General features: G+C 39.0%; 1 protein-coding gene across 1 annotated transcript in view; it reads right to left on the bottom strand.

Annotated features, from left to right (window-relative positions):
- The window catches only part of KCNU1 (potassium calcium-activated channel subfamily U member 1), a 122535-nt gene that overhangs the window by 85530 nt on the left and 14262 nt on the right, over positions 1-22743 (bottom strand). The window contains 11 exon segments of the mRNA XM_053916742.1: positions 883-952; positions 2192-2274; positions 3387-3492; positions 7286-7396; positions 10855-10946; positions 11867-12037; positions 16658-16733; positions 17957-18032; positions 18967-19078; positions 20800-20890; positions 21942-22003. Coding sequence (XP_053772717.1) covers positions 883-952; positions 2192-2274; positions 3387-3492; positions 7286-7396; positions 10855-10946; positions 11867-12037; positions 16658-16733; positions 17957-18032; positions 18967-19078; positions 20800-20890; positions 21942-22003 — 1050 coding nt within the window.

Genomic DNA, 22743 nt, shown 5'->3' with positions numbered 1-22743 from the left:
TCTAGGATTCCTATAATGCAAATGTTGGTCCACTCGGTGTTTTCCCATAAGCCGCTTAAGCTGTCTCAACTCATTTGCATTCTTTTTTCTTTTTTGCTGCTCTGGTTAGGTGAGTTCCACTATTCTGTCTTCCATGTCACTGATCCTGTCTTCTGATTCATCTAGTCTGTGTCGAGGCCCTATATTGCAATGTTCAGTTCAGTTATTGTATTCCTCAGCTCTGTGACTTCTCTTCGGTACTTTAGATATTTTCTACCTCTTTGTTGAAATATTCACTTGTTTATTCATTCTTCTTCCAAGTTCAGTGGCACTTTTATGACAGTTATTTTGAACTCTGTCAGGTAAGCAAGTTATCTCTCTTTCATTAACATATTTTTCTGAGGTTTTGTCTTGTTTTGCTTTTTGTTTAGAACACATATTTCTGTTTCTTCATTTTCCTTGACTTTCTGTGTTGGTTTTTCTTCTGCATTATAGAAAACATCGACCTCTCCTAGTGGCCTCATGTATATGGTAAACCTTATAAATCAACCCCAACCTAGCTCTTTGTTTTCTCTCTCAAACTTTTGTGATTGTTTAATCAGTTGAGAGTGTGCCAAGACCTGTCAGTGTCCCAAAGCAGAGGATCTGAGGATGATTTGGAAGTTAGACCACCAGGTAGCAAGCAGCTTTTAAAATACACAAATACACCTTTTTCTGAATTTACATTTGTAAGTGATTAACAATCTTAATAAGACTCCAAATTTCACTTACAGTTGGCAAAAACTTTTTGAGTGTAAAGCCATTTGGAAGTAATAAATTCATCTATTACTTAGATGAACTAAGTTCATCTAGCTCCACAGACTAACAGACAAGGTGACTGGATCGGTTAGAAAGTTACAATACCTTGTTATGGGATTGAAGTATCTGTATGATGACTCTGGTATTAGGGCTATAGTTCTTGATGGACAGTACCCTACATAAACAATAAACATGGTCATCAGTGACGTGCCACATACAATGGCTTTGTAGTACAATTCAGTTCAGAGTTTAATTGATATGTGGGTAAGCATAATAAAATGGCATATAAGTTTCATTGTTATGCTGTTCTCTAAAAATGTCCTGTTTAATAGGATACAGTTGTTTTAGTGACTTAGTAAAATAAATCTATCAAAAGGTCAGTTTTTGGTATTAGAAGATTATGGTCTTCTGGGACCAATTCTTTTTTTTTTTAATTTTTTTTTGTTATTCAATTACGGTTGTGTGCCTTTTCTCCCCATCCCTCCACCCCACCCCAGCTGAACCCCCTCCCTCCCCCACCTCCACCCTCCCCCTTGATTTGTGGGACCAATTCTTGACAAGGAAATAAACAGTTTCATATACATTTTAGCCTTCAAACTCAAACACATTAATTATAAGTAAAAATTGAATATTGAATTGCTGTTTGTAGCTTGAAATAGTTTACAGACTCTCATATCCATCTTTCTCATTTTACAAATTAAGACACTAAAGTTCATGTCATATTTACCATATTGTGCACAGGGCAAATTCTCAGTGGTTTCTTACTATCTGTGGAGTCACCTTCAGCTATTTATGTTTATTTTGCCTTGGGGGCCAGAAGATCATCTGGGTTAGGAACAATGCCATTGCCATCACAACGATAGTTTGAATCTGTTACAAGTCAAGTTCCTGCTCATAGATAGTTCACAGTTAAAGATGGTAACTTATTCTAGCCATCTTAAAAAGAATTTCCGGTAGTCACAAGCCCATCACACTGAACCATGCACAATCTTTTACCAGAATCACTGGAAAAAAACCCAGTAGGTAAAGCCTATTAATAGTGTTCTCATATCACCAATGGCATCTCTGTTGTTGAGCAGGAGAGGATGTACTACTTACAATAATGCTGTCTGGACAGTTACCAGTTATTTGTACGCTTGCTTTTTAAGTTTAGATAGCTATTATATGAAACTTGAGGCAAGTATGTAGAGAAGACCACAGACACTTAGGATACTGTATTTTCAATGACTTTTTCATACATCTGCACCATCTCTGGGGGCAAAAAAGAAAATAGGCAGAAACCTGTAACATGATGAACCTACTGCTGTGGTGAATGACATCTTCTCCTGTCTAGGCCTGTGCAGCAGGCTTTATTTTAAAAGAGGCGGGAATAAATCAACACTGTAGCATTAAAAACACTGTACCAGCTTCTTACTTCATAATGTTTGAAGTGTCTTCAGCGTGTGAATCACTGCACAAAGGGTTGGCTATAATCAGGCATGCTTCTGCAGATTCCACCTATTCTTCAAGATTGAACAGCAATCATTTGTTAATTACATGGGAAATGCTCTTGTGTTCCTCTTTTGGGTTTTCTTATGGGGTTTTTTTTTTCATAAAATTTCCAATAAGAAACAGAACACACTTGGGGAGAAGTTGTGATAAGGATGCAATGACATCAGGGCTGTCGTCCTGTAAATGCTGCAAGGGCTGTGAGGACTGCAGTGGAACTAAGACACAGGGTCTCCAGCATAGATTCTAGGTTGCTTTAAAATGGGTGCATAGTTACATCTTTCCTATCATCCTAATCATCAGTTTATGCCTACTGATGGGTAATAGATCTTTCAAAGCAACTGCCTGTATACTTATTTGCCTTTCAGGACAGCAAAGAATGAAGGAACTGGATGTCTGCTTAGCTCAAAGTAAGCAGTCATTCACTATCTGTGGATTCTGAATCTTAAGATTCTAGAAAATTATTAGCGTGGCTCTTATAAAACCAAAGTGCAGGAAAGACAATAATTATTCTGAGTCTGTCATTTTCTGCTTCAACTCTCTATGTTAACTCTATAGATCTCTGCTTTAAAAAGCTGAAGCCTTTTGATTTATATCATTCTGTGAAACCTACAAAATGAGAGGAAGCTGGCTTTGATCTTAAATGAGAGCTGTCTACAGGGTTGGCCTTTAATCATTAGTTTGAGTCCCAGCCTTAATGGGATCTCTGCTAGTTTCCTTCACGTCTCCCCTATCAGGAGGCACATCGGTGTGTTTAGAAGTTGGTAAATCTGTCCTCTGGTGAGAATCCCATTTGAATGGTAAGATCAAACACACTTGGGCTATCTATAATTTTTACAGATCTCTTAGAGTGTGGAAATAAAATAGCTCTAGATAGGGAATTTGGTAAACTAGATAACTTCACTGTAAGTGCAGGCAAACAGTGAGGTCTGCTTGATATTTGTCAAAGAGGAACTGGAGGTCAATTACTACATTTCTTTTATGGTCAGTTTTTAAATTAAGAAAGTCATATTTCCCCCAATTTAAGGGTCTAGAGTAATGCTTTTAAAAGAGCATATATCCTATCATCTTAATGACTGCAGGTGAGGTTACCTACAAGGCGAATAAAAATTAGTTCTTACCGCAACTCGCCTCAGATCCTCCCACTTCAGTGCAGATCCAGAAACAAAAGTCGTGTAGGCCATGGAGCACTTAAATATGGCTTCCAATTCCAAAGAAGGAGGAACCCTGGACAAAGAACGCAGACCCAAAGATGGAAAAAGATGACTGACTTTGCTTCAGAGACTGTTATGTTTACTTGCATTTAATAGACCCCTTAATCTCCTCTTGGAAGAAGCGTATATTCCATTCGTTATTAATCCACATGGTTAGGTCATGTTGACACCACTAGCCTGATCCCAGGGATGGGTCTGAAGCTCAGGTCTAAGTTGGTAAAGAAATGGTACATGTGTAAACATTTGGGAGAAATTGCTGATAGCCATCTTTTAAAACCCATCTACCACAGTCTTCCCTCTGGCCACAAGAATTCACATCCCTCCCCCATACAAAATACTCTCATGTTCTCCTCCCCAAGTCTCATCTCTTTAGAGCAATCAGGTCCAAGTCTTGGATCTTATCTTCTTAAGTCAGGTCTCGATGTGGATGGGGCTCCTCAGGTATAGCTCCTCCTCATCTGAAGACCCATGAACTAAATAGTCAGGTTTTACTGTCCCCATCTCCACACCAAACACACCATGAAAAGTAATAGGAAAATTTCAAAAGACATTCCCAATCAAAAGAGGTGTGGCTTCTAATGAAAGGCACATACAAATTGCTAGAATTCAGCACATCGAAATTCTAAAATCTCTTTGAGCATATATTATTAGGGCCCCCTACTCCAGGGGGCAGAGGGTATATTTAAATATATTTTATTGATTATGCTATTACAGTTGTCTCGATTTTTGTTGTTCCTCTCCACCCAGTGCCCCCCATTCCCTCTACCAATACCCCCTTTAGTTCATGTCCGTGGGTCATACATAGAAGTTCTTTGGCTACTCCACTTCCTATACTGTCCTTAACATCCCCCTGTGTATTTTGTACCTACCAATTTGTACTTCTAAATCCCTGTACTTCTTGATTAGAGCTCAGTTCTGTCCTTATGAGCTAACCCATGTTCTTTTTGATTCTTGTTTCTGCCCTCTGACCCTTTGAGTCACCCTTCTTTTTCCCTGATAAATGTCCCCTATTTGTACTTGAGCAGCTTTCTCAGCTTGGTTTTTGCATGTGCTACATTGGAGGCCCGGAGGCATTTTTTTTTTTTTTTTCGTTTCGAAATCTCTCTGTCCCTTTTATCCCAAGCTGGCAGTGCTTTTACCAGTAAAATTTTCTTGAAAGCATTGACATGTTTCTGTGCATATTATTCAGGTTCACAGCGCGCCCACAAAGTCACAGTCATGATTCTTCTGGTGATAGATCTCTACTTTGATAATGTCAGAATTCTGGGAAGAATGGCCTCAGGTTCTCAGAAACCCTTTTCCTGATGGAAAGGAGCATCAGTTAAGTCACCACCTTAAATCCTTCTGAGATCTTAACAGAGGGTCTTCAGCCACATCCTTCATTGGATCTTGACCTTGAAACTTGAGGTCATATTTTATAGGCAGCATCCTAGATTTGACTTTTTTCTCTGCTGATATAATTATCCTATTTGAAATTTTTTTTGGCCAGCTAGAGAGAGTGTTCTGAGACTTCTATATTTCTTTTACATTCTGCTAAAAACTAAAAAGTTTCTTCTCCAGTTCAATTTTCTTACGTTATCATACATGATTATATGATGGCAAATGACACTCAACATTCTACCAGTTAATTTTTTTAACCAGCTTCACAACTGCAGCAGGTACATTTTCTATCTTCCAAATTACTTTTAGTGACACTGTTACCAAAATTCTGCTCTTCTTCCAATTCCTAACAGCACTTTCCTCATTGTTTTTATGGCCTCCACTAAGAGTCTCCATGCGGCCCTTCTGCTCTCTGCCTACCGGCAGTTCCTAGGAAAAGACCACGTTTTGGCTTTTGTAATAACAGCACCCTACTTCCACTACCACACTACTTTTTTGTTTCTGCAAAACAAACCATCCTAGAACTTACTGACCTAAAACAAAAATTATATATTATTTTCCAAGATTTTGTGGTTGGCCAGCCTCAGCAAGGTGATTCCACATAGTGTTGCTGTGACCATTCATGTGGGTACATTCATCAGAGAGTTTCACTAAGGGCTGGAATGATCAAAATGACTTTACTCACATGGTTATTGTCGCAGCTACCTGAGTAGAGCAGGTGAGATCTGGCTGGGCCTTCTCCCCAGCAAACTAGTCTGACTTTTTATATGATGTATTAGGGCTCAGGACTCTCTTAGAGTGAAAGTTGAAACTGCCAGTCCTCTGAAAGGCCAGGCCTAAACTAACCAAGTGTCACCGCATTCTATGTATCAAATCAAGTCACTGGCTAGGCCAGATTCAAAGGGAAGAAGAAGAGACTCCATCTTTTATTGAGAGGAGAAGCATGAATGCACAGTAAGGGAAGAAAATGTTAATAGTTGTATTAAAGGAAAATCTACCACAATTATAGATGGTGATAAGTGCTTTAAAGAAGATATAACAGCATAAAGAGACAGAAGGTTTAGAAGATACTACTTTAGAAGAATAGAGAAATTCTCTCTGAGTGCTGAAGGATGAAAATAAACTGATCATATAAAGATAGAAGAAATTCTGAGCAAAAAGAAACCATCAATAAAGTAGCCTTTATAGAAATTCAGGAGAGACAAGATACTAACTTTGAACAGGGTTGTGCTAGTAGAAATGAAATGGTAGAAATGGAATTAGAATGTATTTAGGAGACAAAATTGATGACACTGATGAAAGTGTACGTAGTGTTTGAGGGAGACAGGAGTATCAAAAACAATGCTTAGTTTTCTGTTTTAACTATAAAATGCGTAAAAGTTGAGGTGAATCCTATATAAATTCCTATGTGAGATCAAAATATCACTTCAAATCTGCCTGACTTGTTTGAGTGATGTCTGACTAACTGACTAACCACTTGGGGGGAAAAAAGAAGTTAGTTCCCTTTACATTATACTAAATCAATTCCAGAGAGCTTAAGTATAAGAAAAATTTCCATATGAAGACACAGAAATGCTAGAGAAATGTTTATTTAATCCTAGAACAGAGAGGCCTAAGAATGTCAGAAAAGCAAGAACCAAAAACATAATAAAATAAAGAGTGAATGGATTGAAGTGCATGTAAATTAAATGCTCCTATGTTAAAATAAAAGCATAAAAATTAAAAGGCAAAGAGGGAGAAAAAATATTTACAACACATGACATAAAACAGCTAATATCAAAATATACTGAGTGCTTAAGTCAGTAAAATAACAGATGACCAGTCTCATAGAAAAGAGGATAAAAGAAATGAAGAGGAATTTCAAAAAGGAAAGCAAATCATCAAAACACACAAATGTTGTACCATCTCACTAGGAACTAAAATTGTAAAATAAAAGAATTAGAAACCATTTTGCCAATTTCAAAATCTTTTTGTATTAAATATGCATTTCTCAGTGTTTCACAAAATCTTTGACTCTGCTTGTGAAAAGGCACACTGCATAGAAAACATCATCAAAAAAATCCTTCCTGCATCTCTCTGAGCTTTAGATGTCCAGTCCTGATCATTAACAGTTAGAGTTGCAATTATGAAGTGTGCCAGACTTGTGCACAAAATTATGGCCCATATATAATAGTAATAAGTATAGAAGAACCTTAGTGATAGGGCATCACTTAATAGTATGTACACAGAAAGACTTCTGGCAAGATACCTTCCCAAACTTTTTCAGGAGATAACTCTGATCATGAGGTTGCTTTTTCTTTTATTTTTGTTTCTTTTTGTTTGTAACTTTTCTATGAATATTACAAGGTTAACTTTGTTCCATTTAAAACATTCACATATATCGCAAGCATTAATTTAGAGCTCACGAGCCAAACAGATACACTTACTCTCCCAGAAAGACGATCTCCGTGTTGATCTCCCCCGACTTATGACGCAGGAAGTTCCTCAGGAAGGCAGTCACGCTGTCCACGGTGATGTTGCCACAGACCACGATGAACCTGGGGGCAAGAGCAAGTCCGGTGATCACCCGAGGAACACGAGTAGACATCTCCCTGTCTAGATTTAGAGATGGACCATGAGCTTACACTTAATTTTAAATAAATTTGGTATTTGAATCACCCAGATTTGAAAAATAGAAACAATCAGAACTTTATCTCCATGATACAAAAGAAGCATAAGATTTCTGTTGTCTCTAGATCATCTCTTATAGGGTATCACGTCACACATTTGAATTACACATGGCTTTTTAGGACTAAAACGGTAACTCATAACTGCTATGATTTTCATGGTTATTTACAACTTTTTTAAAATATATTTTATTGATTATGCTATTACAGTTGTCCCATTTTCCCCCCTTTATTCCCCTCTGCCCTGCACTGCCCCACCCACGAGCATTCCTTCCCCTTAGTTCATGTCTGTGGGTTGTATATGTAAGTTCTTTGCCTTCTACATTTCTTATATTATTCTTAACCTCCCCGTGTTTATTTTCTACCTACCATTTGTGCTACTTATTCTCTGTACCTTTTCCCCCTTTCTCCCCTCTTCTCCTCCCCGTTGATAACCCTCCATGAGATCTCCATTTCTGTGATTCTGTTCCTGTTCTATTTGCTTAGTTTGTTTTTGTTTTTGTTTTTTTAGGTTCAGTTGATGATGGTTCTGAGTTTGTTATCATTTTATTGTTCATATTTTTGACCTTCTTCTTTTTCTTAGATAAGTTCCTTTAACATTTCATATAATAAAGGCTTGGTGATGATGAAATCCTTTAACTTGACCTTATCCGGGAAGCACTTTATCTGCCCTTCCATCCTAAATGATAGCTTTGCTGAATAGAGTAATCTTGGATGTAAGTCCTTGCCTTTCATGACTTCAAATACTTTTTTCCAGCCCCTTCTTGCCTGCAAGGTTTCTTTTGAGAAATCAGATGAGAGTCTTATGGGAACTCCTAGGTAACTCTTCCCTTTTCTCTTGCTGCTTTTAAGATTCTCTCCTTCTCTTTAATCTTGGGTAATGTAATTATCCTGTGCCTTGGTGTATGCTTCCTTGGATCCAAATTCTTTGGGACTCTCTGAGCTTCCTGGACTTCCTGGAATCCATTTCCTTTGCCAGATTGGGTAAGTTCTCCTTCATTGTTTTTTCAAATAAGTTTTAATTTTCTTGGTCTTCCTCTTCTCCTTCTGGCACCCTTATGATTCAGATGTTGGAAAGTTTAAAGTTGTCCCAGAGGTTCCTAAGCCTCTCCTCATTTCTTTGAATTCTTGCTTCTTCATTGTGTTCTGGTTGAATATTTATTTCTTCCTTCTGGTCCAAACCATTGACTGGAGTCCCAGTTTCCTTCCCATTACTGTTGGTTCCCTGTACATTTTCCTTTATTTCAATTTTCATAGCCTTCACTTTTTATTCTATCTTGAGACCATACTCAACCATTTTTGTGAGCATCCTGACTACCAGTGTTTTAAACTGTGCCTCTGATTGGTTGGCTACCTCTTCATCACTTAGTTGTATTTTTTTCTGGAGCTTTGATCTGTTCTTTCATTTGGGCTTTTTCTTTTCTTTTCTTTTCTTTTTTTTTTTTTTTTGTCTCAGTGCACCTGTTACATAGTAAGGGGCAGAGCATTAGGTATTTGCCAGGGCAGGGCAACCCACATCGCTGCATTGTGGCACTGTTTGTGGGGGTGGGGTCTGAGTGGGAACAATGCCACTTGCTTGGCTCTCTGCCAGCTTTCAGTCATTTCCTCCACTACCCACAAGTAAACTGGGCTCTCCTGGTGCTGAATCCCAGGTGGGTGGGTTTGTGTACATTCTAGGACCCTGTGGGTCTCTCCAACAAACTCTCCTGTGAGGCTGGGAGTTTCTTCTGTCACCTCAACCCCCCACAGATTTTTACAGCCAGAGGTTTTGAGGCTTCATTGCCCTGCTCTGGAACCCTGGGTTGCATGGTGTGTCTTACTCCCTAGTTGTTCTTACCAGTTTATCTGCACATAAATGTGGGACTGGTCACTCTACCAGCCACCACCTCGCCCACCCATGTTCTCCAGCCACTGCCATCTCTGTCCCTCCTACCAGTCTAGATGAATGTTTCTTTAACTCCTTGGTTGTTTGACCTCCATGCAGTTTGAGTTTCTGGCAGTTCTGGTTTTTTGTTTTTAAATTTGTTGTTGTCCCTCTTTTGGTTGTGTGAGGAGGCACAGTGATCTACCTTGCCTCCATCTTCGCTGGAAGTCGGTTATTTACAACTTCTAATGGATTCATAAATGTGTAATTTGATTTGACTTTCCACTTGATTCCTGATTGGATGATAAAATCACTTTTCACTGAGGAACAACTGTGGCTCAGAATGTTTTATTGATTTTCCCACAGTTAAATGCTATGGCTGAGGTAGCACTGGGATCTAGGTATTTCGGTTTATCTTCCACATCTAAAGTTATCCAGCAGTTAGAAAAAAAGTGAGCCCAATGAAGAGACAACTAGGACAGGTGCAAAAGTATAAGCATGTAACTTTTGTGGTAGAAAATAGTTGTCAATTGCCTTAGGCTTAATATATATATTTTTAAAAACCTACTTTACCCTAAATATTCCAGACCATACTGGCTTATTTAGCATGGGTCACATATCCCTTCCCCAAAATAAACTGGATCGAACTTTGGCTTATCTAGTTTGTTCCATTGTTTTGATTCATTTCATTATTTTTTGTCCTAGGTCAATCTTGGTTTTCACCCAACTGCATTAAGAGACCATTCCAAAAGAACTTAGCTCCACTGTGCCTCCTTCCTCTATAGGAGACCGAGACTAAATAAAAAAGAATCACTTCAAGTTGAAGATCTCCAATTCATTCTTTTTTCCTTAGATGTGAAAAGCATAATAGAAACTGAGGCAACATATACCAACAAATAAATAGAGTAAAAACAAATCTGTTTTCCTCCTGGGAATAGTGGCTGTAGCATGGACACAGGAGATCTATGAAGTGCTGGAGAAGGGGCTGAAATTGCTCCTCACTCTAGCAAACCTCCGCCTGTGAATGAGCCCCATAGGCTTAGGGGAGTTGGGGCTAAGACAACCAAATTATTTTAAATTCAAACTGTATTTTGAATTTGATCCATTATATAAAGTTAGCCTGAGTTAACCACATGATTAAAATGAATAAGACAAATAGTAATGGGTATAAGAGAATAGTTAGTAATAAGGAAGGTCAAAATATTGTCACAATCAATATTTGACAATGAATGACAATATCATCTGTCATTTTAGTTAATTTAATGTTCTTATGAACATCTATGTATTAGTTTGTATCAAGTAGCAAACATTATCTTCTTATGGCATTTATTTTAGCACAACCCTCTTTAGCGAATGAAGGGTTCTACCAATATATTCACCTAAGCCAAGCAACAGGTGTTCAGAAACAGCTATGTGATTAGCAGAGTATCTCGAACTATAGAAACTGTAGCTGAAAGCCACTTACTTCTTTCCTTTGAGCACATCGTAGGAAGTGGTGTATTTCTTCTTGTTACCAAAAAGTTCCACCATCTCAGGGATATAGTTTGCAAATATTATCTAAAATGATCAGCAAATAAAACCTTAATCTCATTATTTTAAAGGAAACACCAAAATTTTGAGATTATAAAGAAGAAAGAAGGTACATAAAACTTTGTCTCATCTATGAGGGGCATCACTATGAACTACTTTAAAGAGAGATCATTTCTTTTCTTACTTCAGCCTTCACACTTGGTTAAAGTTGAATAAAAGGCTTTTCGGCATTCAAAATGATGACAGCGATAAAACAAGGACAAGCAGCAAGGCAACCTCCTTCCCATTTTGCCCCTTCATCACCACCAACTGCCCTTCTGACTCTTCGACTTGCTGTCATTTAGGGCACTGGTGAGGGGAGCATGCAGGGCAGAGCAGGGGTAAGGCAAACTGAAGTGAGGAGATGTAGCAATGTGGACAGCAGAATGTCAAAAGGTGACGAAGAGGGCTCAGGTACTGTTTTTAAGGAACTGAAATTAGGAAGTAAAAGAAAAGGAGGCTTCCGTTGTCCTGGACACACACTCCTGAACCGCACACAGACTCTCACCCATCTGAAGTAAAGTGCTGGTTCGGAGAGCTTACTCATTTGAGTTGGAAACAACAGCACTTTCTTCAGATCCAATCTCAAATGCCCCTCCTCTTTGGAAGAAAGACTTTAATCTGATGGGCCGAAGATCAGGGAAGATACCGTTGCTCAAACCAATGTAGAGGCTAATAGGAAAGTCTACTTCTCCTTTGTCAAGAGTCCTCATCTTTGGCAACGAAACATTACATCCCGTACTCCAGGGGATACAGTTTGGGAAAACGTGGGATCCATACAGCTTTTCATTTGACACTTGAACAATGTAACATTCACTCTCAAGCCAAAACTGCTTCATTTCTCACCATTAATCAAATGCTTTTAATTTACATAGCTACATTCAAAAGATATTAAAAATATTCTTCACCAAACTCCCCAGGGTGAAAAACATGATGAATGTTCGTCCTAGGGATGTCTTTGCTACCACGTCTCCGAAGCCAACGGTTGACGTTGTCGCCATGACCAGGTAAATGGACTCAAAATATGATATATTCTGTGAGTTTCTGCCTTTGAGCCAGGGATCCCCAGAATTTTCCACCTGTCCAAAAAGAAAAAGGCTCAGCAAAGGTCTCTGAATGGACTACAAGGGAAGTTTACAAAGGATAGACAAAATTACTTAATTCAATTCCAAATTCTCATGAGATATAAATGATCCCTAGGCTGTTGTGAAGTGTTGGCAAACTGTGGGTAGTGATTGTGAAGTCTTATTTTCTTCCACTGTGATTATTGCTGAAATCTTGGGGGCAGGTAGCATGAGCCCGCATTTGGAACGCTCCATAGTGAAATTCGCTGCCCACTTCTCTCTCTTCTCAAGCGGGCACATCACCATGGCCTGGAGCAATTACTGTTCATTCTCACTTTTCACCAAGTCAGGGTTAGCTGTCATTAAAGGAAGGAGCACTCAAGTCAGCACTTTATTTTAGTGAGCTTAACCTCATGGAAGCGGGTGTCTAAGGAAAAGCAAACAAGCTTCCCAGGTTATTTCCCCCACTTCCCACAAAAGTCTCTTCAGTGATTCACTTATGTTTCAGTGAAAAATATTTCCTCTGATTCCCCCCTCGGTCTCCACATTTTAAGGAAACTAAATTAATCAAGTTATCTTTGTTATATTAAATAAAAAGAGTAACTTAGGTAATGACATTATACTTTATGTATACATAGGATATGTAAACTCATTATAAATATACAATATCTGAGTATATCACAACAAATAACATATAACAATTATATAGAGTATATATAATTTCCCCTTTTTTCCATTTTAGGCATATTTTCCAAATAGCTTACATATTTCTTAGATATATTCCTTTTCTATTTGATGCAAAAATAATAAAATACTAAGATGCCTGGGCAAAGTAGGTTTTGTTTTGTTGTTAAGAACTGGAATAGAAATGAGAAATAATGTAGTTTGCCCAGGTATATAATCAATTTTTTTTAAAAAGTTTTTATTTATTTTTAGAGAGAGGGGAAGGAAGGTAGAGAGAAGGAGAGGAACACTGATGTGCTTCCTCTCACATGACCCGGGTGGGACCAGGCCGCAACCGAGGAATGTACCCTGATCGGGAATCGAACCAGCAACCTTTCACTTTGTGGGATGATGCCCAACTGAGCCATACCAGTCAGGGCAGGTATGTGATCACTTTTTAAAAGTGATATGCCCAGTGCTGACTCTTTCTTAAATTTGATGAGTAGGTTATGAGTGTGGACTCCTATAAATCCCACTCCAAAAAAGGAAATTGTATGTCTATACTTAATTCCCATGGCCTGTGGATTACGTTACAAAGTATACTAATCTGTTTTTACTGACTTCTGGAGTTTTCACTATTTTCTGAGACTATTGTACTGTTAGAAAACCAAGTTTAAATCACACAGATTTTTAAAATAATATACATACATACATACAAATATATACACATACATATACATACACCTAGAAATATATACACATAACTGTGAGTATGCAAAACCAAAGTTTACTCTTGTAGTATTTATTAATTATCCTATTATTTTTTATATCAACAACTGTAAACCCATTTTTGCCCCACTCTGTATATATTCCGCCCAGGAATACAAGAGTTACTCGGGACAGTCTCCTTCAAGCTAAAACCTTACAGTGTCTTTTAAAACATCTTAGCACATGGCTTCAGTCATATCCTTATACAACATGCCGTACAAACTAAAACTAAATTTATTTCAACCTGGAAATCTTCTTCACAATAACTTAAAGAACGATTTAGGGTTTCACTCACTCTCTCTGGGAGTATCATGTTAGTGTTTCCAATCCCTCCCCACTCCCCAGCCCGCCCCAAGACATGGCGGCCTTCTGCTGCTCTGCCCGTCTAGTCTGCTCTTCCTCTTATCCCTGTTAGCAACCGCCTGTCAGTCCCACGTGGGAAGTAAACTAAAGTTAGGATAAAGGATTATGAAACAATGTTAAGATACTGAATTATCTATTTTTAACTCCCTATTTCAAAGCAACTGAATTTTTATGTTTTCAAATTTTGTGTTGCAATTTCAGATTAGAAATGCTATGGAGGAGGAGGGCAGAAGGACATGCTCCCATCTCCTTCCCCCATCCTTTGTACTAGTTATACATTATTTTCTGACTGTAGATGGGAGTTCTGGTCTATAACCATAATACCCTTAGTTATGTCTTAGCTCTATTTTCACGTCATTCAGTAATCACCACCACTAATTTTTATCGTGGTTTCTTCATTCTTGAGTTCTTAATTTGGATTCATCGCCTCTGTGGCTGGATTTTATCATCAAGACACATTTTTAAAGGGGCTGATAGGTGTTATTTTCTCTTAAAACGTCAGGACAGGTTACACTTTTTTCCACACAAACTTTGCAGACGCTGCTCTGTCGTCTTCCTGTGCTGATTGATGTTGCCCAGCAATCTGAGGCTAGTTTGAGTTTTTCCCCTTTTTATAGACTTTGCTTTGTTCTGCTTGGATTCTCTCCTTATCCTCAAAGGTCAGTAAACTGTCCCAAAATATGGTTAGAGTAAATAATTTAGAGTTATTTTTCCTGCATTCAGTATGTCTTCTAATCTACAGCTTCAAAACTTTATTTTAAGCACTTTTTCTGGTGCCCTTTGCCATGCCATTTTCCCCAGAAACACCAATTCAACAGTGTGCTGAGTCGACATTGCCCATCTTCCATGGTTCTGCTCAACTGCCAGCCGAGCACCTTTGTTCTTTCCAGGCCGGAGTTTTGCCCGCCGCGTTTCTGAGCGTGCGTGGTTGCAGGTACTACATCGTGGTTCCCCTGATGCAGTTTTCAGCTCTGTGACACTTTCTTCTTCTCTGATAGCTTTCAGCCCATTTTCACCTCCTGCTACTGTTTAGAATTCTTTTTATTTAAAATCTTATATATGTAGTTTGAATGATCATTTTCAGTTTTTAGAACTCTTTATTTGTATTTTTCTCAAATATAAAGGACTTTTTCTTAACCTTTGTTGCCTTGGGCAAATTATCTTGTAATTGTTCTTTTAACTGTTACGCTGTGCAGCTGTGCAAACTGTTGCTGTGCAAACTGATGTCTGCTGTCCTTCACGCCCTCTCGGCATTTCTGGCAGAATTTAAGGAGAGGCACCGTACTGATTGCTTTCTGGTTCATATTCACCTTTGAATGGTGTTAACTTTTAGCCGTGACTATGGGAAGATAGTGAATTGAGACAGTCACACTTTTATTTTGTTTTGTCATTTCAAATATCCTCTCAACAAAATCTGCCATTCTCTTTGCTCTGGGGTATAGCTCTTCTAGGTTGTTAATGCTCTAGATGTTGGTGGGACTACAGTAGATCCCTTTAAGTCACAAACCATCTGGTTACTTCTCCTTCTTTCTCTACACGCATCCTTGTCGGGGGTCTCTTTGCCTGGGTGACTGGATGCCCAATAAGGACACATATTCACATGCTTAGAAGGGTCAATCAAGAATCTTGAATGATTCAAATAAGCCTGGCAGAGACTGTGCCCAACTCAGGAGCACACGCTACTTGCAGGAAGCAGCTAGTCTTCCACTAGGACTGCTGGTGGCCTTGGCAGAATGGGTTGGACTTGTGTTTTCCCCCCAAACCCAGAAATCTTTTTATATGGAAGAGCATGCAATAAAAAATAGAAAATAAAATGCAAACATAATTAAGTCAAATAAAAGATGCCTGTCAGCTACATTCGGCCTGAGAACCCCATGTTGGAACTGCTGCTGAAGGCAAAAGGTCGTTGCTCCTTTAGCGCTGGCTTCCCTTCCATCCTGTGATGGCCTGCAGGTCTCTACAGGGACACACGTGATTGCTTCTCCCCTGGTAGGCCCGTGACCCTCGGACCAATCCTCTAGATCTAGGGACCTGCCTTCACTGCTGTGACACTTCGTTTCAGGAAAATCTCCTGCTTGCTTGAGTGCTAAGAAAGGGTGTGGCTGGTTTCAGATTTCTTGAAGTTTCTATAACAATTTGCATTTGGTATTTGACATTTTTCTTTTTTCTTGTTATTATTTTAATTAATTTCGAGACAAGGGCCCATGTGAAAATGACTTCTGCTAAGTTTTTTGTTTTGCTTTGCTTTTCTTAAAGGCCTGTGGATGCTCTTAACATCCCATTTTAATTTCTGCATTTTCTAACCACTGCTCCTCCACTGTTCTAGAGCAACACAGTCTAGAAGTTAGTTTCCTACTGTTGAAATCCACTCATTATATTGTTGACTAACATGGGCTAAAAACTAACGTTTCCTATACTCAAAGGAAGCAGATTAATTTCAGAAAGAAGAAATCCCCTTTGCAACTCAGAAACACCTCCCCCACAATTTTCTGGTTTTTAAAAGTATAAAATTCTCTGTCTAGCTTCACTTATTTGACTATTTATTCTTTTTTAAAATGCTGGAACACTTATGAAGATACAGTAATAAATTTTACTTATTGCTTCTACCTCTGAAGGGTAAGCTTTACTAGGGAAGGTTTTGAAAGCTGGAAGAAAGAACATAGATAACTTGAGTGTAGGAGATACACATTTGTCGTAAATATGGGGGGGAGAAAGCCCTGAGTGGGAAGTAAAAAGATAAGCCTCATGCTAGTTCTAATGATGGAGACAGGAATTCAGAAGCATAACCTCCATTTTTTAAAGAAAAGACACTCATGCTGACTGGCAACAGGAGATGCTTACCAGGTGAATGAATCCTGCAGCTGTGAACCAGGTACTCAGAACTATTGATAACAGTTTGGAAAACTTCACTGAATTGCTAGAAGAAGAAAGACAAACAGCTGTTGGATTCTGACAGGTTCCAGAAAACACGAATACCTCATCGTCTGAAATCTTGCTACTCAAAGTATGGTTCATGGACCCAAAACAATGATACACTTACCCAGGAGTGTATTTGAAATGCGGAATCCCAGGCCCCACCTCTCATCTACAGATCTGCAGTGTTGCAAGATCCTCTGCTTCCTTCAGATACACATTAGAGTTGAAGATGCACAGCTCTAAAGCAGACCCAGTGACACACACCTGTTCAAAAAGCTTAGATTTTGCTATAATATCCTCTAGCCTACCTAATGTTACACTGTTTTTAAAGACATATTATATGTGTATCATCATAAAATAAATTTAATAGATTGCTAATTCCCTAAAGTAACTGTATGAACTGCAGTGTCCCAGGAATCCAGAGTAGGCTTGCAAAATGAAACTTTGGGTAGGTCACAGAAATATGGTTTCATATTGCCAAGCTCATACCAGCACCTTTGAGTGAAGAGGATCAGACAAGCTCCTGTCTCCTAAATAAAGCCCTGGCATTTACTGAAATCTCTGTGGTTTTCAGGTGGGGCCACCTGTCACCCAAGAACAGCCTTTTACGATCCCCATTGCGTGTAAACATTTAGCAGTGAGATCTCTCCGGCCTGTAATACCTGGTGCTTCTAGTGAGGACCTAAAGGCATGGAGATTTTGAGTGGGTAACATAAGACCAAACTGCTTAAAACTTTATAAGTATTGCTGCTCAAAGGTAGCTTTTTTTTTTTTTTTTTGAGACATTTGGGTGGCTCTGTGTCTGCAAGCAATAGTTCACTGCGGCCACTGGGCAGCTCTCATGCTCAGAGGGATTGTCTTTTGTTCCCAGCCAGGAAAGACATGATTCATAGCAGACAATGTATAGAACCAAAGCCTCTGAATTGTTCTGATTTTTTATTTAGGTGGTGATGGTAGGGGAATTAAAGCCTAAGTGGATTTACACATTGTAGCTCTACAAAACAAGCAAAAAACAAAATCTTCAAAATGATTGCAGACTTTTCAGCAAGTGTGAGATGTTAACACAGTGGGAGAAAGTGAGCAAATAATACCTTGGGAGCTACAGGGTGTCATGATTTTTGCACCAGAATTTTGATGAGAAATGAGTTGAACTGAAGGTTCAGTTAACATTTTAATTCCCCACCCCCAAACAGTGAGTGAGTGGTACTTGGGAAGGGCATTTACCTGGTCCTGATGGCTCTCAGAATTTGCAAGATTTGAGGGAGTTCTAGCAGCCTCAGTGCTCTTAGGAACCTTAAACCTAGAAAGTGACAGGAAGGAGAAAGCCGCCAGAAGAAGAGGGTTACAACAGGGAATGACCTGAGCTACAACCCAGTTCAGAGTGATTACACTCTTTCCCTCCCTGAAATGCTCATAATATACTATAATGTCGTGGGTTTAAGAGTGTGAGCTCTCATTCAAATACTAGCCCTGACACTTAGTAGCTGTTATAATCTACAACAATGTCCTCAACTTCTCTAATTTCTCATCTGTAGAATGGGAATTACAATAGTACCTACCTCATAGGGTTGCTGAGCTAATAGAATGTATATGTTGTAATAAGCACTACTCACATTTTACTTAATTCTTTTTAGAATAAAAAACAAATTATCCATAAACCACTTAAACTTCTAACTATAGAATGTCCGTGATCTGTTTCTCACTGTTTGTTTGATGGCTTTATGTTATATAGTTTGATAATAATGATAGCAAGAAATATTTTATAGATAATAATGTAAAATTACATAAAAATCAGTAAAAGCTGTGTGACTCCCATGTACGGTCAATACGTCTACCACAAAGACTAAGTACCTAAACAAATCTCCAACATGTCACAGCGTGTCTGGATTTCATGAGTTATAGATTTGACAGGCCAAGCGAGGCTTTTCATCGCTCCCACTCATGGATCCCAGCATGGAGGGGCCCCCGGGGATGGGGTGCCTTGCCTCTCAAGTCCTGGATGAGCCAGTCCACTAACAACAACAAACATCAACACCTACTGCGCATCAGGCGCCTCACACTGCTAGGTACTGAGGTAAAAAAATGGCTTCTGAAAATATATTACAAAACCATAAAAGTACAGCAAGGAATTTCTTAAAATGGCATTTAGGCATTAAAGGAAAATAGAGGATACTTAGGAATGGACATTGAGGCTTTTCTTAAGAGATTGTTTCCGATTCCCACAAGATACTTACCCAGCCAATTACTCTTCAAATAATAAGAAATAAAGGTTGGTGGGATGGTAAAGATGTCTACAATTGAATTCATCTCCAACCAGAACCTGATCTTGTCGTCAGCTGCCAAAAACTACGAAATAAAAATAAAAGATTCCAAATTCTGTGTGGCCACTAGAGTGGCTTTATTCAGACACATTTCACTCACCAACTGGCTCTTTGATCTGGTTCCATTATATGCATATACACATATACACACACAAACATATTATATAGCTATAGATCTATTTATATAGATACATCTGTATTTAGGTAGATACAAAGATTATACCTTCAGTAGGTATTCAATAAACAACCAGGAAACCACCTTACTTCCTGGATCTTAACTCTCACACTTTGACCTTCCGCTGCTCCTAGATCTTTGTAATTATATAACTAAAACCCTCCATTTGTAAGCAATGAGGAAACATGATTTAGCATGGCCTTCAATGGGAAAGGTACAGCTGTCTAGAATTTTGGCTGGCTGAGGCCTGTGTTTATGAGCTTCCCTATTTAGATTAACAAAGCAAGCATTTCCAGAAAGGAGAATTTGCTATAAAAAGATTTTCATGGTCAGTGTGGTCAGATTATGTTCTGAAGGATAGCCATAGAAACACATATTACATCCATATGTGGCCTGTCCAGAAGGTATCCAGCCATGTAATATGAAAAAGAGACATTTATTGAAGAAGATACAAGATACAAGAAACATTGTACATAGGACAATGACATCTCACTCCCCTTCAAAGTAAGACCTCACACAGTTCTCCCAATCGCTGTCAGCTGCCCCATCATATTTTCCTGAATCTCATCGACAGTCTGAAATTTCTTCCCTTTTAAAGGTGATTTTAGTTTTGGGAAAAGCCAGAAGTCGCAGGGCACCAAATCTGGGCTGTAGTGAACCTGAATAACCTGGTTGATTTGATGTTTTGCCAAAAAAGTGCATGAGACGTGATGCATGAGCAGGTGCGTTGTTATGATGAAGCTGCCAATCACCAGTTGCCCATAGCTAGCCTCCCGAGTCATCCAAATAGTTTCCACAGAGCAATGTTCAATTTTAACACAAAATATGATACAGATTTGTTGCTCTACTCTCTCAGTCGTTTTCAATGTGACAGCCACACAGTACACATGCTCACTCAATGACATCTACCACCCCCACTGACTAGTACAGTGAAGTCATTGTTCACACATGCACATTCCAGTCCACCGTCCTTGGCTTCCAGGGTACATCAATGTCACACAAACCATGCTTGCTATATTAACCATAGCTGGACTTTTTCCAGACAGAACTCCTATGTATAACATACCTATATTGTATGTATATAAAACATGGGATGGATAAATACACTGAAATCTGTATCTAGCGTGGGTCCTCAATAAATGCCGTGAATGAGAGAACTATTGAATGTATGAGTGTAACAAAAATTAAACAAAGACGTGAAAGTGTTTTATATAGGTACAGGGCACAGATGCCGTCAGTGAAGCCCGTGACATTTTCAGAGCTTGTTACTCAGGTTCTGCTGGCTTGTGATTATTAGTAAAGCTCTCTCAATGGTGGGTGGAAAGCCAGTCAGGAGGGCAGTGGGACAGGTTGATGATATTTTTGTATCGGAATTTTTGGCCTGGGTTACAGCTTCAGATGCAGGAGAGAGAGTTATTATGTCTTAGTATACATTTAACTATTTAGGGCATAGACCCTCTAACTTTGGAGCCTAAAAACACAGGCTGACAGTGTAACCAAGGCACACACAGACCGCTTTGTGCTGTACCTGTTGTGTTTGTCTTTTTATCCCACTTTCAATAGGTACTTACTCTCAACCCAAAATAGAAAGTAAAGAAAGCATTGAAAGTCAAATCAATAGGGATGGTTTTGTCTTGGTATGAAGAACAGCTTCCAACAGGGCTACAAAAGAAACAAAGACGGTTTATAAAGATGCACATTTTAAAAGCTGTGCCTACTTAGGACAAAATAAAAAGAACCAATCCAGACACCTAAGTTCGCATATCTCCAGGAAATTTCTTTTGTCTTGGGAGTAGAGGCATGCATGAACAAAACCACTAGGCTGTGCATGGAGCTGAAAATAACCAGAAAATTATCTGCTTTCCTTTCCCAGAGTTTATTGCATCTACTTCTGTTTTACCAATAGGGATTCAGAGGCCTAGAAATTATGTGGTTCTTCTTGGTTTGTATGACCATCTACCCAGCCCCCAAATTTAAGTTCTATACCCTTTTGATACAAAGCTACTCCAGGTCAAATGAAATGACCGAAGACAAATTAAAAGAGCAAATTTTCTAAAAGATCGGTAAGGAATTCACAAAGCAAAGACTACTAGTTTCCCGAGGACCTCTAAAGCTGCCTGACTCTTTGGCCCTGCAATCCCAATTTCACCTCCGCTGGAAGTCCAAGGTAATTCCCAGAGGCTCAGCCTGGGGTTCAGATTAGACTGTGTTCCTCCTCACTTTGGCATAAAAGCGGAAGATGCCTTCGGAGAAGAGCAGACAGTAGTTTGCTCCTTTGTCCCAAATGAGATCTAGCATTTTTCTTTCTCAAGACTACCCTAAACTGTTTCAAACCTACGAGAAACCCTGAAATGACCACAGAACTTCCTCTTCAATGCCTGAAGAATCCAAAGGCACACAAAGCCCTCCTAAGTGGCCCGAAGGAGCAGACGAGCGCCGGAGGCTTGCAGACCCACAGCCCGGAGACTAGACACGTGCAGGGCACCCGAGCCCCTAGCATCGCAGCACGGCTGGATGCAGACGCGGTGCGCGCATTTTTGTGGAGTTGGTTTTACTGCTTCCTGGGGGAAACTAAACACTTATCCTTTTTATGAGCTTGTGTATGTGAATATGTTCAAAAGTATATTATTAACCATTTTTCCTGACAGAAAATTCCAAATGAGCTGGCAGCCTAATGATATAGCAGACAAAGGTGATTAGGGATTTTACTCACTCAGAAGAGTTGATGAAATAGATTATAAGAGACCCAATGCTTAGTACAAAGACAAGGATCACCTGAAAGAAAAAAAACAGAGGAAAATGTACAAAATCCATTTCATTGACATGACTATGATGAATAAACAAATCAACGAAACCGTTTTCTTCTTTTCATCATGCCTATACATGCATAGTCACTTTCACAGTTTATTTATGTTAGTAGCCATTCATTCATTTTTTTCATTCTTTCTTTCAAGAAAAATGGATGGGATCTTTACTGGGTATTCAATAAACAAGCATGTACCTACCCATTTTACTTACCTGATTTTAACTCTTACACGCTTCATAGTAGCTTGTTCTTCCTGCTGCTCCTGAAGACATCTAATCTCAAGAAGTGCTATCATTTATTCACTCATTCACTCATGAAACATTCATTAAGTGTTTATTGTAAGTTCTGTGCTTCAGTACATGCTAGAAAATGTAGACTTTGGAGTTGAATTGCCTGTGATATTGCAGGACAAACAGTCCCAAACATGTCTATCCACAAAATTCAGATGGTCTGAATTTTGACAGGAGGGAAAGTGCTACAGTGAGGGGAAAAAAACGAACGCTTTTAACCTGCCAATGTATCTAGTCTATAAAATAAGCAGAGCTTGTACAATATAATTAGGAATGTATCCATCTGAAACCCCCGATGCATTTGGATGAACTCTTTCGCAGCCCCCTTGACTTTTCAGGCCAACTACAGGTAGGCGAATGTTCCTCCAGTTATGTCTAGTTTCCAAGCCATTTGTTTCCTTAGTATGTCCAGTCCAGCA

This window comes from Desmodus rotundus, chromosome 13 (genome assembly GCF_022682495.2).
Source record: "Desmodus rotundus isolate HL8 chromosome 13, HLdesRot8A.1, whole genome shotgun sequence".
NCBI classification, from domain to species: domain Eukaryota; kingdom Metazoa; phylum Chordata; class Mammalia; order Chiroptera; family Phyllostomidae; genus Desmodus; species Desmodus rotundus.
Note: the sequence above shows the minus strand (reverse complement) of the source record. Positions and strands in the feature narration are given on the sequence as shown.